The 14,543-nt window shown below is 51.1% G+C and overlaps 2 protein-coding genes across 2 annotated transcripts in view; one reads left to right on the top strand and one right to left on the bottom strand.

The window, feature by feature from the left end:
- The window catches only part of nrp2a (neuropilin 2a), a gene marked incomplete at its 5' end in the record, with an annotated part of 21,319 nt that extends 12,048 nt beyond the window's left edge, over positions 1–9,271 (bottom strand). The window contains 2 exons of the mRNA XM_080520097.1: positions 5,910–6,046; positions 9,178–9,271. Coding sequence (XP_080376223.1) covers positions 5,910–6,046; positions 9,178–9,271 — 231 coding nt within the window. The remainder of the gene's footprint in view (positions 1–5,909; positions 6,047–9,177) is intronic.
- Positions 9,272–9,352: 81 nt separating this feature from the next.
- On the top strand, positions 9,353–12,801 carry LOC308147767 (zona pellucida sperm-binding protein 3-like; the record flags this gene model as incomplete). Its single annotated transcript, XM_080520096.1, is given in 13 exon segments — positions 9,353–9,432; positions 9,497–9,659; positions 9,738–9,849; positions 10,189–10,307; positions 10,378–10,392; positions 10,394–10,411; positions 10,413–10,498; positions 10,911–11,017; positions 11,509–11,686; positions 11,802–11,919; positions 12,124–12,215; positions 12,307–12,407; positions 12,665–12,801. Coding segments are annotated over 13 exon segments (1,326 nt in total).
- Between the last annotated feature and the right edge of the window lie 1,742 nt (positions 12,802–14,543).

The raw sequence follows: 14,543 nt of genomic DNA, 5'->3' as shown, positions 1-14,543 counted from the left end.
TAAATAAAGTGATAAAAGCTGCTGGCAGATCGTCTCAATGCTTCACAAACGCTGGACTTTGATCTTCTTCCAACCAGCTGCTGGATGACAAAGTCAGCAGTCTGAATGAAAGACGCTCCTCAAACCTTTGGTCCTCAACCGGGACAGAACGTGTCTCCAGGAGGACCGTCTCTGTTCAGTCGTCTTCCTCTCCTGCACCGAACCTCCTGCCTGCTCAGCGGAGCAGCAGAGGAAGAGGAGCGGCGGCGGCGCTTCAAGTGGTGACAACGACTCCGCCAGCAGGAATTGTGGGTAACGAGGCGCCTTCGTCTCGGCGATGTCACGGCGCCAGAGCGAACAAAGACGCGTCTGACGGGACGCCAGCGGCGCCTTTGTCTCCGCCGTGTCTTCGTCACGAGTGACAGTGGCTGGCGTCTCGACCCGAGGGGGAGACGTCTTCCTGAGTCTTCCTGAGGAGGAAGACGTCTGTCTGAGGAGGAAGACGTCTGTCTGAGGAGGAAGACGTCTGTCTGAGGAGGAAGAGACGTCTTCCTGAGGAGGAAGACGTCTGTCTGAGGAGGAAGAGACGTCTGTCTGAGGAGGAAGACGTCTGTCTGAGGAGGGAGAGACGTCTGTCTGAGGAGGAAGACGTCTGTCTGAGGAGGAAGACGTCTGTCTGAGGAGGGAGAGACGTCTGTCTGAGGAGGAAGACGTCTGTGTGAGGAGGAAGACGTCTGTCTGAGGAGGAAGACGTCTGTCTGAGGAGGAAGACGTCTGTCTGAGGAGGAAGAGACGTCTTCCTGAGGAGGAAGACGTCTGTGTGAGGAGGAAGACGTCTGTCTGAGGAGGAAGAGACGTCTGTCTGAGGAGGAAGACGTCTGTCTGAGGAGGGAGAGACGTCTGTCTGAGGAGGAAGACGTCTGTCTGAGGAGGAAGACGTCTGTCTGAGGAGGGAGAGACGTCTGTCTGAGGAGGAAGACGTCTGTGAGGAGGAAGACGTCTGTCTGAGGAGGAAGACGTCTTCCTGAGGAAGAAGACGTCTGTGTGAGGAGGAAGACGTCTGTCTCGAGACCCGACAGTCTCTGCTCTTTTCTTCCTCTCTATTCACCTCTCAGTTTGTCTGCTTCTACCCTCCCTCCCTCCCTCCCTTCCTTCCTTCCTCCCTCCCTCCCTCCCTCCCTCCCTCCCTCCCTTCCTCCCTTCCTTCCTCCCTCCCTCCCTCCCTCCCTCCCTCCCTCCCTCCCTCCCTCCCTCCCTCCCTCCCTTCCTCCCTCCCTTCCTCCCTCCCTTCCCCCCTTCCTTCCTCCCTCCCTTCCTCCCTCCCTTCCTCCCTCCCTCCCTCCCTTCCTCCCTTCCTTCCTCCCTTCCTTCCTCCCTTCCTTCCTCCCTCCCTCCCTTCCCCCTTCCTTCCCCCCTTCCTTCCTCCCTCCCTTCCTCCCTCCCTCCCTCCCTTCCTCCCTCCCTTCCTCCCTCCCTCCCTCCCTCCCTTCCTCCCTCCCCCCTTCCCTTCCTTCGTCCCTTCCTTCCTTCCTCCCTCCCTCCCTACCTTCCTCCTCCTTCCTCCCCTTCCTTCCCCCCTCCCCCCCTTCCTCCCTCCCTCCCTTCCTCCCTCCCTTCCTCCCTCCCTCCCTCCCTCCCTTCCTCCCTCCCCCCTTCCCTTCCTTCGTCCCTTCCTTCCTTCCTCCCTCCCTCCCTACCTTCCTCCCTTCCTTCCTCCCTTCCTTCCCCCCTCCCCCCCTTCCTCCCTCCCTCCCTCCCTCCCTTCCTCCCTCCCTACCTCCCTTCCTTCCTCCCTCCCTCCCTCCCTTCCTTCCTTCCTTCCTCCCTCCCTCCCTCCCTTCCTTCCTCCCTCCCTCCCTCCCTTCCTTCCTTCCTTCCTCCCTTCCTTCCTCCCTCCCTTCCTCCCCCCTTCCTCCCTCCCTCCCTACCTTCCTCCCTCCCTCCCTCCCTCCCTACCTTCCTCCCTACCTTCCTCCCTTCCTCCCTTCCTCCCTCTCCCTTCCTCCCTCCCTCCCTCCCTTCCTTCCTTCCTTCCTCCCTCCCTTCCTACCTCCCTCCCTTCCTCCCTCCCTCCCTCCCTTCCTTCCTTCCTCCCTCCCTCCCTCCCTTCCTTCCTCCCTCCCTCCCTCCCTTCCTCCCTTCCTTCCTCCCTTCCTTCCTCCCTCCCTTCCTCCCCCCTTCCTCCCTCCCTCCCTACCTTCCTCCCTCCCTCCCTCCCTCCCTACCTTCCTCCCTACCTTCCTCCCTTCCCCCTTCCTCCCTCCCTCCCTCCCTCCCTCCCTCCCTCCCCCCCTCCCTCTCCTCAGACCAGAAGGAGTGACTGTGGACGGTTCCTGCTCAGCCTCAGTCCTCCAGGACTCCCACACTGCCCCCTATTGGCAGAAAGCAGCACAGCCAGTCAGCAGTGACCTGCAGCGGCTCCTTTTCAGGCGCATTAGTCTGGATTATAAATCAGAGGTTAATTCTTCCACTTTCTTCCCTTCAGAGAGAAAAACAAGGATGAAGCTTCCTCTTGAATTTGCAATAAAATGTCACAGTTAAGTTATTCAAGCAATTTTACAGAGAAAAGCTGCATATTTGTCTGTAGTGGTGGTGGTGGGGGGGTGGGGGGGGGGGTCACTGGGAGGGGGATTTACACAGAGAGCAAACACACAGAAGAAAACTATTAAATCCTCCATCATTTCCCACTTTCTTATAACCTGGTTGCAGCAGCAGAGCCGAGGTCTAGACATTGTGCAAAGGCAACGTCCATCCATCATGTCTGATTATGCCGTTTAGATGTAATTGCAAACCCTGGAGGATTGCTCTTCTATCCTCATCTCTACACACACACACACACAACAAACACACAACAAACACACACACACACCTGCAGGGGGAGGCAGAGGAGGATGTCGGTGCTGCAGACGGAGGGATGGACGCAGAACAGGCCTCATGCACATTTCACAGACAATCAAATTAGAGCTGGCGTTCGATGCATCACTGACAAATTGTTTATTAAACAAAAGGCTTGGATTGCAGCATAACTGAGGAAGAGTCAGGAGACAAAGAGAAGTAATGGGGGGGGGGGGCGGGGGGGGTCCATGTAAGGAAGACAGATTTTATGCTCCTCACTAACGTGCAATGTGGAGTTCAGGCGTCACAAATGAGGCGAAAACCACATGAAGAGTCGGGAAAATATGGAGAATATTTTTGCAGAATTTCGGCTTTTTATTCAGCTTTTAATAGAAAAAGCTTTGATCCTCGTTTTTACTGTGTAAATCAGGAGCGTCCAACAAAACCGTCCTCCGATCAACGAGAAAATAAAAAAAATATTCTAACAAAACGCTGATTCTGTGAGACCTGAAGGATCTCAAACGAGCGTTAATGAGGGCAAGTTTGTAAAAAATACCCAGCATGCAACACTTACAGGAGAAGTTTTTTGCACATTTTTCTGTGTTTTGCACCCAAAATTTGCTTTATGTTCAGATTGCTGTCATTTTCTGGAGTCATTGTGAAAAAAACAAACATTTTCATGACATATACTCAATGAAAAACCTGTAAAGTTTGAATTTAAAGACGACTGCGTTGCGGTTTCACCCTCCAGACGAAGCACACGATCCCCGCAGAGTGAAAAGTGTTTGTTTCCTGCTGTGAGGCTCTTTGGTCTGTACGACAATGAACGTGACGTGTGGCTCTCTGCACGTCATCCCGGGCGGAACGCCGCCTGAGGCCAACATGAAACAGCTCCAAGTCTCATTTTAAAGTCCACCATAGGTAATAAATAGTCCAGGCGGACTGAAACAGTCGCTCGCTCGCCGCGGCGAATCGCAGAGCTGTTGTTAGTCAAAATGTCAATGGCGGCGAGCGGCGTGAGGCGGCGTCTCGCCGAAATGTTAAAGATCAGCGCAGAGCCGCTGCCTCCGGGGGAGGAAAGTGTAAACACAACGGCCCACAGTAACACAGGAAACAATAAAAAAAAACAAGTGAGTTCTTTGTCCTTGTTTTTTTTTTAGAAAAGTGGATTTCAAAACTGGGAAATGGAGAAAAAAAATCAATGCGAAGCCGGTTTTCAAAATATAATTGGAGGAGAGCTGAGGGATGCTGCAAGCCACAGTTTGTCGGGTGAAATGATCAGAAAAGGCTGATAATGATCGACTCAGGAAGGTTTCACCCTGAGAGACACATTCACACAACAGGCAAACAGTTAATTACCGCTGGAAGAAAAAGAAAGTGCCTGACTCATCGAGGACTTGATGTACATTACACATCGGGATTAATCTTCACTCTGAGTGTGAGGATGAGGCGGCAAAGACGTGAAAACTCACATGTTACATGTCGGACTGATCACCGGAAGACAAAAGACGAACCAGCGCATCATGAAAAAGTCAATATTTGTTAAATATCTGTTTCCAGAACGTGGACGAGTTGAAACTTTCTAGAAAAATCAGTAAAAACTCAAGAAATTAACGACGTCTCCAAGTAAAATGGCCAAAAACTTCTTTCCACTTTACATTTTATGACTTTACTTGTGTTTTATTTGGGAAAATCTATTGAACTCCGTCTGTAAAACTCAAAAACACGAAAATCTATATGATAAAACACACAAGTGTGTTTCATTAAAAAACTATTAATATAAAAGCCGCAGAATAGAATAGAATAGAATATCTTTGTTGTCATTGCAACAAGCACAACAGTCATGAGAACGTAGTCTCATTGTCTGAGGATTGAAAATACCTGCAGGTGTAACACTCTAATGTGTCCTCCAGTTTCTCTGCCCGACAGCCTGCAGTGTCCTCAGGGAAACTTTCAGTCCCGGTTGGATTCTCCATCACTGGCTTGAATTGGTCTGTGAAAAAATTGAATGAATAAAAATGTTGCTTTAGAAGCTAATTTCAAGCAGAGTCGTTTGGTTAAAACATTTTCCTCCGTCAAACTGCGAAGATCTTAACGTGGATGGTTCTCATGTTTGCTATTTAAAAATCTCAAAAAAGAACAGTTTTGAGGAAAGTGAAAGCGAAGAATTAAGCGACATATTGGGACCGGAACTTCCTAACAGCTGTTTTAACCTCTATCTTTATGAAAACCCCAAAGGAAATGGTCGCAGAACGATATATATCGAAGAAAAATAGAATAAAAATAAATACAGTTGATTGCGAGAAAGAAGACAATTATGAGAAACTGCGGCGGAAAAAAATGTAATGATCAAAATCTGTGGATTTATGAATTAATGTTTTTTGTTTACAAGCAGCAACGATGGACGCTACCGGAAGTTGGTCACCAGTTAACAAGGACACCAGTTCATTCGTAACACCGATGCAGTGCTTCGTTTCCCGCTAGCTTGTAATAAGATGTATAACACAACATTCTTAAAAAATATTAACCTCACCGCGAGTTTAAACCAGATTACTTGATTGCAGATTTTAATGAAATTGCTTTTTCGAGTGATAAAAACGGAGTTGAAGACGTGTGGGCTAAAATGAGCTAATGCTAAAGTAATTACTGATATAACAGTTAGACATATTAAACTTATCCAAATATATACACTCGTGGGATATTTATGATGATAAAATGTGTGGAATTTATCAAATATTACATCTTACCTGTAACTATTAATTGCTTACGTTGGTTTATGTTGTACACAGTGGTGCAGCAGGTAAAGTGTCCGGCTGTGCTGCTGTGACACAGAACAAAGGTTCCTACCTCGGCAACTCCGACAGTTTTTCTCTTCAGATTGAAATTTTACCCACATGGATGGATATTATCTAGAGTAATCCCACTAAACACATTTGAAACAAAACTTACTTTAATTTTAAAATCTATATCAGTATTTCATTTGTTATTTCTACTATTTAAAACAGGTTCAAGCACAAAGTGTCACAACTACACTTTGGACGATCAAGATTTACAGACGAAACTTTATTAGATTAACTTTTCTTTTTCACACAGACCAGAAAAGCCGCAGAAATGAAAAGTTTCTCCCCCGAGAGAAACTTCGGGAGTCGGTGACGTTGGGCGGCGCGGAGGTCAAAGGTCACCGCCCGCCTCTCCTGCAGCCGCATTGTTCCCCAGCACGGGGCGATGACACCTGTCAATCACGCGGCGCGACAGACCTTTATGAGCGTGTCAAAGGCCTCTCTCGGTCTATTGAGCGAGACGGCGGCGCCTCCATGAGAAATGTCACGGATGTTGTGATAAAAATTATTTCTCAAAAACGGCGGGCCGTGTGCGGCGGCGGGAGGCGGGGGGGGGGCGGGAGGGGGGGGTGTGGGGGGGGTTTGTTCGGCACGGTGTCGCAGTACAGAGTGCGTCTGTGTCACTAAATGATACATCAGATGGTTATTGCAGAGCTGGGAGATCATTATCCCGCCAGTGTGTGGCTTTGTGTGTGGTCGGTGGGTGGCGTGGTGTGATGCATGCCTTTAATAACAGTCCATTAGCGCCCTGCCTGTGTGTGTGTGTGTGTGTGTGTGTGTGTGTGTGTGTGTGTGTGTGTGTGGAGAGCAGTGTGTGTCCTCGTATAGAGACGTGTTGGATGCGGCCGCTGATGGGCCGTGAATCAAAGCCCAGCGTGTTGTTATTTCATGTTGCTCCCACCGGGACGCGCCGAGCTGCTGTCTGTTAATCCTCACCCCGAGGGTCACTGACCCCGGCCATATTTCCCTTCTTTGTCACCCCCCCCCCCCCACCCTCCCCGAACACACTCCTCTCCTCTCACACTTGCATATTTCCCCTGCTCCTGTTGAAAAGTTGTCGTGGTTTTAAAGCACGTGGCCAGAAGCGAGAGTGTGTCCCCCCCTCCCCCCCCCCCACCACACCCGTCCCCCCCACCGTCCCACGCTGAGCCCACAAAACGTGTAGAAATCCGCGTCTCGCCACGACAGCAGGCGCCGGCTAATCCGTCTCCCGCTACATGTTTTTAATGAGCCTCCATCACCGTAATCCGTATGGCGTGGAGCGGCGCAGGCCAAGGAGAGCTGCTTCCACCACTTTGTGCTGTCAGCACAACGCGCGTGGGTGTGTGTGTGTGTGTGTGTGTGTGTGTGTGTGTGTGTGTGTGTGTTACTGTCACTGAGCATCTGCGTTGTCGTCGTCGTGACATCCTGGTTGACGATTTTCCATCTGGGAGGAAGTGAGATTGTATATATATATATATATATAATATATACATACGTGTGTGAAAATGTGCGTGTGTGTGTGTGTGTGTGTGTGTGTCTGTGTGTGTTTATTGTCTCAACATGGAGAGGCCTGACTCCACCTGCAGCGTCCCGCCGTCGCATGAAAAACGTTATTGGAAGCAGGCGCTTGAGGGGAGGGGCCCCGTGTGTGTGTGTGTGTGTGTGTGTGTGTGTGTGTGTGTGTGTGTGGAGGTAGAAGCTGCCAGGCCCTTTCACCCCCCCCCCCTCCTCTCGGGCCACATTAGGACCCTCCAGGGGCCAAATTAGGGGGCATCTAACCAAGTTAGAGATCAGCAGCAGAGGAGGCCTGACTGGCAGGGACGGACTGATTCCACTCCAGCCCCCTGAACCAACACACACACACACACACACACACACACACACACACTGTGCAGACACACACACCTCTTTGTTTTGCTGCTGATCAGCAGAAGATAAAAGCCAGTTCCTGGACAACAGCCGCCGCTCTGCAAGGGGCGTCTGCAGGGAGCTCCTGACAGAGTGGAAGGCCTGTAATGTATTCAGGTCGGCCTCCATCAGCCTCCATCACTCTCTCTCTGCATCAAGGAGAAACGATTGAAATTCATTTAGCCGTTAAAACAGAACTCTCCCTCTATCCGTGAAATGCAATTATGGTTTTTATCCTCATATACATCTTACAGGGAAATATGACGTCTAAAGTTAAATGCAAAAGTTTGACTAAAGCTCTTCTTCTCTTTGTGTTTCAGGCAGACGCAGGGTAAAAAAAAAGAAAGAAAAAGAATTCACAGCTTTCATCACACGGACACTTCACTCCACTCTTTAGGCCCTAATTGACTCATTAAGACTTGTAAGGAAAGTTTGAGAAAGTGTGATTGTCACCTGATGACAGTTTTAAAGGTGATATGTTCTCTTTTAAACCCTGTGGTAACGCTCAACAGGCATGGCTCCGCCGCCCAGCCAAGATCTGAGAATTAAATTAATTCATGCCGACAAAGCAGCGCTAGAAAGCTATAAAAAGAAATCAAAGTGCTCCCGGCTGGCAGATCCCGCCGTCTGAAATGTCATTAAGAAATGGCACTTGAGCAGAACCGTGGAAGTCCAGACAAGAAACTTGTGGATGAAGCTGCTCGTCTGCCGGCGGGAAGGCAGAGCGAGGAGACGAGCTGCAGGACGGCCGAGCCGCAGAATACAGCCACAATAACCTTTACATTTAATCTGGAACGTGGCGCAGAGTGGACCTGGCTGTGTCTCACAACCACCACTGGAAACAACAACAATGTCGACATAAAGCCAATTTTAATGAAAAGTTCTGCTGCGAAAAGCAGTGAAATGTCACTTTTTGCCTGTTTTTTTGAAAAAGCTGCATTCACACATTCCTCTATCTATCTATCTATCTATTTATCTATCTCTCTCTCTGTATCTGTCTATCTATCTATCTATCTATCTCTATATATCTCTCTCTCTATCTCTCGACCTATCTATCTATCTATCTATCTATCTCTCGCTCTCTCTATCTCTCTCTCTATCTCTCTCTCTATATCTATCTATCTCTCATCTCTCTCTCTCTCTCTCTATCCCTCTCTCTCTCTCTCTCTCTCTCTCTCTCTAAAGGAGTGTAGAAGCAGCATGAAGCACCACGGTTGTGTCAGACATGAAATGTTTCACCGCCTCATGATTGATAGGAGGTGAAACAGAAAGCAGGTCGTCCTGCTGGTGTGTGATGGAGGCTGCTGGCGCTGGTCCAGGACACGCCTCCTGCTTCCTGTTACATGTCTCACACACTCTCACACTCACACACACACACACTCTGCTGCGGTGACATTTGTGGAGCCCCACTGTGGTTGATCATAAATCAGAGTTTTATGAGCTGGACCCTGCAGACCGCCCGGCCTGGACATTGAGGCAGGAGACCCCGGGTCTCAGACTCTGATTGATTTGCCTCATGAGGGCAGTGAAATCCACTTACTGCAGGGGGGTCAGGCCCATTTCTGTTTATGAAAGTCTTTGTTCATTACCGTCATGACAAGGGGAGCAAGGAGGCCTGAAAACACTCATTTACCACCGGGAGAAGGGGGGAAGCTGCAGGTATGGAAGGATCCTCCGGGCTGGACTCCAATCACCTCATTAAGAGTGGGCGGAGCCACAACCTTCATGCCGTCCAACCCTTCGGATCAGGACACCAAGGCAGCTGTGGTATCAGCAGGAACTCGGCTTCTCCTATGTGAAGTGGTGTGATGGGGTCGAGGGAGACGCTTTTCGTGGGCTTGGTGTTTCTGCTCTCAGGTGGAAGTCTCCCCTCGGGCGGCACAGGGCCGTTTCGGCCTGAGCGCCAATGAGACTCTCAACCAGACCGTGGATCTGGCCGCCGCTCCCGTCAGCTACCGGCTCAGGAGCCTCCAGCTCAGGAGCAAACCCCCGCCGCCGCCGCCGGTGGAGGAGAGTTCACCAGACCTGAAGCGCTCAGACCAGGTGGAGCAGAGAGAAGCAGGAAGTCCGATACGTCCAGGCCCAGAGCTGAACCCTCTTCAGCCCCGATCCAAGGTACGTCACGTTCAGACCCACTTCCTGTGTTTGACGGGTCTTCCAGCCTCACCGGTGTGTTTGTGGACGATCTTCCAGGTGCCGGTGGAGTTTGAGCAGTCGCCGCCGCCGCCGCCGCCGGCCGCTGACAGCGTGTCGCTGCGCTGCGGCGAAGGAAAGGTCATCGTAGAAGTCAAACGGGACTTCCTGGGTAATGTCTCGTTGTTCCCATTGATCAGCGGCGAGGTTTCTTCGTTTCCCAGCCTCCTGCTCTGAAGTCTGAAAAACAAAAGGTCACATTAGAAGGCCCGGATTGGAAAATTGAATGGGACGGTGAAGACGGGGACGCTCGGCGCTGATTACTGCAAATGGCACAGACGATGGACTTTGTGATCAATAATATGTTTCCTCTTATTTCTTCACGGCCGGCGGGGGCTCAGGCGCTGCCTTCACAGCGATGCATTAAGGAAAACCTTTTTATTTGTCCTGTGGCTGAACCTGCAGGAGTGTTATTGAGCTGAACGAGGTCTGTCCTCCCCTCTGCTCTCAGGGAACGCTCAGTCGATCCGCCCGGCCGACCTGACGTTGGGAGGCTGCCCTGCAGTGGACACCGCCGGCCTCGTCCTGCAGTTCCAGTCAGAACTACAAGGCTGCGGCAGCACCGTGACGGTACGCAGCCTGCGGGCCGCCGCCTCCGCTGCACGTTTCAGCTGACTCTTATCGTGCTTTGTGTCGTCAGATGACCGAAGAACGCTCTCGTCTACACGTTCACTTCTGATGTACTCCCCAACGCCCATCAGAAACACCCTCATCCTGAAGACCGGCCCTGCTCAGGTCCCACTGCAGTGCCACTATCAAAGGTACTGATCAGAATTTCAAGCTAAAAGCGTCAGGAAACACTTTGGTTGTCATTAGAATCTCTAAAAATACAATTAAAAACGTATCTGCTGAGGTAATCTCCATCTTTCTACATCTGAACCTTGTTTTTGAAAGAGTCCAGACCAGATGCTCGAGTGACTCACTTCACCATCTGGTGGTACGAAGGGGTATTACAAGAAATGCAGAAATAACCAGTGAGCAAAGAAAGAAAGATCTGTCCTTTTTCACAAACCTGCATATACTAATAGTCAGTCGTATTGGATTCTTCACACTTTCCAACACACTTCATAGAAACACAACAAAGATGGCGGCGAATGCAAGCGCTGATTATTAGTGGCGGAGGTGCAGGTGACGCCACCGTTGAGTGTGTGTGTGGTGACTCGTCCTGCGCAGGAGGCAGCGTGTGAGCAGCGGCGGCGGCGTGAGGCCTGTGTGGAATCAGCTCTCCTCCGCCATGCGAGCCCAGCGGCAGCTGCACTTCGCCCTGCGCCTCATGACAGGTGGGTTCAGGTCAGAGGGAGGGGGGGAAAAAAAAAAACCCCGGCTGCTGTTCTGCTGCAGCACAAAATAAAATCAAAAGTTTAGATTTGCGCCGTGGCTAATTTCCCAGGCGACGGACGTGATTGCAATCACTGCAGGCCTCCGGCAGACTTTGCTGGGACTGTTGAAGATGCTGAGCAGGATTGTGGCGGTGACAGGAAGGGTCACCGGCGGAATGAAGAGATCAATATGCAGCTCATTAGGGCTTCTAATTAATTCCTCGCTGCACCAAACCCACGTGGAGGTTTGAAGCTGAACCTCGGTGATCCACCCAACACTTCTTGGAGACTTAAGGAGGGAATTAGGGAAGACGTTTTTCCAAGCGCAGACCTTTTTGATTGCGTTTATCGACGTCTGGTTTATTTGAAAGCACTTACCTTGCCGTCGCCAGGCTGCTTTAACTTCCCTCTAACCCGATTGGCCGCCGGCCGTCTCTCCTGCGTCCCGTCAGAGGACTGGCAGTCGCCCCGGCCCTCCAGCGTCTACTCCCTGAGTGACGTGATGCACGTGGAGGCGTCGGTGCTCCAGGCTCACCACGTTCCCCTGAGGGTGTACGTGGACGGCTGCGTGGCGGCGGGTGGCCCCGCCCCTTCCTCCCAGCCCCGCCACGCCTTCATCGGCAACCACGGGTGAGAATCCGGCACCAAACCACCCGAGTTCAGTTCGTATCGCTCTGCTTGTTTCAAGCCACTTTAATGTTTCTGAGGTGTTTGGACTGTGAATCCTGTGTTTTGTTGTGTCGAGGTGTTTCACCGACGCCAAGCTGACGGGAGCCCAGTCCTACTTCCTGCAGCGCAGCCAGGACGATAAACTCCATTTCCAGCTGAAGGCCTTCAAGTTCTTCAGCGGAGACGAGTCTTCAGTAAGTCTCGGTACAGCGCTGAAACCCCCGAGCCTGCAGGATCAACTGTGGATTGTTGTAACGCTTCAATAGAGGAACCGTGAAATCATTGAATGTTACGCAACATGTCTTTATAATTAAAATAGACTCACTCCTGTTGGTTCTACAATATCTTCTTCCCAAAGAGTGTAGAAATGTCTCTTAATGGTGATTAATTCCCCCCAGCTCCACATCAGCTGTCAGCTGAAGGCCACCAGGGCCTCCGTCCCCATCGACCCCCAGCACAAAGCCTGCTCCTTCCTGACGGAGGCCAAGAGGTCCGACGCCGCCGTTTCACCACAACGTGGCCGTGAATGTCCCGAGGAGCTCGGCTGGTTCTCTACCGGGCTGTTCTTTGTGTCTGGACAGGTGGGTGGCGTCGGCCGGAGACAACCAGGTGTGTCGCTGCTGTGAGACCAGCTGCAGGGAGGAGAGGAGGAGGAGGAGGAGGAGGAGCCTGGAGGGCGACGGTACGATTCCCAGCAAACGCTGAGCCCCGAACGGTGGACTCGGCTGGCTAAACGTGCTCAGAAGGTTTTATTGTGGTTGTGAATCGTCGTGCAGCTCCGGGGGGGGGCGGAGGCTCTGGGCGCCGTCCTGCTGGAGGAGCGACCGCCTCCATCAGCTCCTCGGCGCCACGCGGCTGAAGCTGGTGAGACTGAAATCCACCGCCTTGTGCTGCGTTTGAACTCGTCTTTGTCTCCTGAATAAAGTTTGTCCTCCTCAGCCTGGTGGTGGCCGGCGGCGCTGGTGGGCGGAGCCACGGCGGCGCTGGTGGGCGGAGCCACGGCGGCGCTGCTGCTGATGGGAGCTGCAATCTGCTGCAGAACACTCAGGCCTCCGGGGGATTCTGTTTCTACCTGATCTAAGACAATAAAATATTTATAGCCAAAGACTAATTCTGTCAGAAATAAATTAACGGAGGTTGTTTCTTTTTTTTTTTTCTTTGAATGTTATTGGGCAACTTCTTCAAAGCTCATACATGCGAACCATTTATTCCAAATAATGGAAAATCTGGTTTTTCCAGTGGTTTCTACATCTTTTCCCCCCATAATATACTGCAATTAACCTAGAAGGGAGCGGAATGATGCAAGATGGAAATCAGGTTCAGGACAGGAGCTAGAAATGTAAGAAAGCTATTTAAATGAGCGTGACGGAGCTCGTCCTCCCACCTGTGAGTGACCTGGTGGGTTTCAGTGCTCGCGGGGTTAAAAGGGGTCAAGCTGCAGTGTCTACCTTCGCAGAAAAAGGACCTGCTCATAAAATATATATGGAGCACGATGAGCTCCGGCACATTGTCCAATCAATACGGGTGTTTTAATACGAGGCGGCGTGGAAACTGATGCAGCTCCACTGCAGGGGGCTGCAGGGGGCTGCAGGGTTCTGCAGCGACCCGGGGAGCCGGCCTTCCTCCTCGCTCCGTGTGCACGGATGATTTGTCTGCTTAATCTTTCCACAACCTGCAGCTACGCAGCCGCCGCGCTCGTTCTCGGGGAGATAATTCAGTGCACGCCGTTGCCACTGAGCCGCCGTTTGCAATTCGCTGGAGCTGCATGAGGTTTTCCCATTTTAAGAATAATCTACATCTAAAAAAAAAACACAAAAAAGGCGCCTCACAAAGGGAAGCGGCTCCACGCTGCGAGGTGGAACATAAAGTACTTTCCCTGTAACAATAGAAATATTTTAGATTTGGGTTTCTCCCTTTAATTCGCCCCCTCCAGCTCCCTGCCGGCGGTGGAGTATTCATGAAATGGGACTCATCATGAACTGTTGCTCACGAGCCCGGGAAGACGAATAGACATAATTAAAAAGCCCATAAAGGCGAGAGCAGGGGCTTTTATTACAGTAATATGTGAAGGCCTGGGTTTAATGGGGTGTTTGTTCCTGTGTGCAGGGCTGACTGACGACCCCCCCCCCCCCCCCCCCCTCATGTCCCCAACACACCAGAGGAAAATAAAAAGCCATAGCTAATGATGCACCAGCGGGAAGCATGACGGAGAAAAGCCCAAACCTTCCATACAAGCAGGGGACGTGGACGCTAACGGCGTCTGGCCTCGTCACCATCAACATAGATTCACATTTAAAAGCAACATTCCCGCTGATTCTGACTCCATGAACACACGTTTTGTACAAATACTCCCAATCACACTGCTGAAGCTCCATTTTGAGGCGCCGCACACAGAAAGTGGAGCTCAGTAAACACGAATAGCGTCTTTACTGCCGCCGGTAATGTGCTCTGGACGGAACAGCCGCGCCATTTGTTTGCTAATGATCAGGCGCTTCAGTCAACCTGGAAGCAAAACGGTTCAAATCAGTTCCTCTGGAATAAATAAAGGACTAGGTAATGTAGGCAAGTGATGCCCGAGGTGATCGGGGCGACGTGGACGTTTACATTTACGTAATATCTCCATAGCGTTGGAACGCAGCCCACACGTTAACGCGGCGGCTCAGTAATTAAAGGATCGCCGGCGCCCCCTCAGTATATATGGTGATTCTGCTTTCATTATGAGCGCTATATGAATACGTTTGATTAGAATCTGTCGGTGGACCGTCACAATAAGAGACTTCATCTGTTCCCTTCAGCAGGTTTCCTCCATTTCTTCCCG

Source organism: Blennius ocellaris (assembly GCF_963422515.1).
Source record: "Blennius ocellaris genome assembly, chromosome: 24".
NCBI classification, from domain to species: Eukaryota; Metazoa; Chordata; class Actinopteri; order Blenniiformes; family Blenniidae; genus Blennius; species Blennius ocellaris.
The sequence above is the reverse complement of the archived record's forward strand: the minus strand, read 5'-3'. Positions and strand labels throughout refer to the sequence as shown.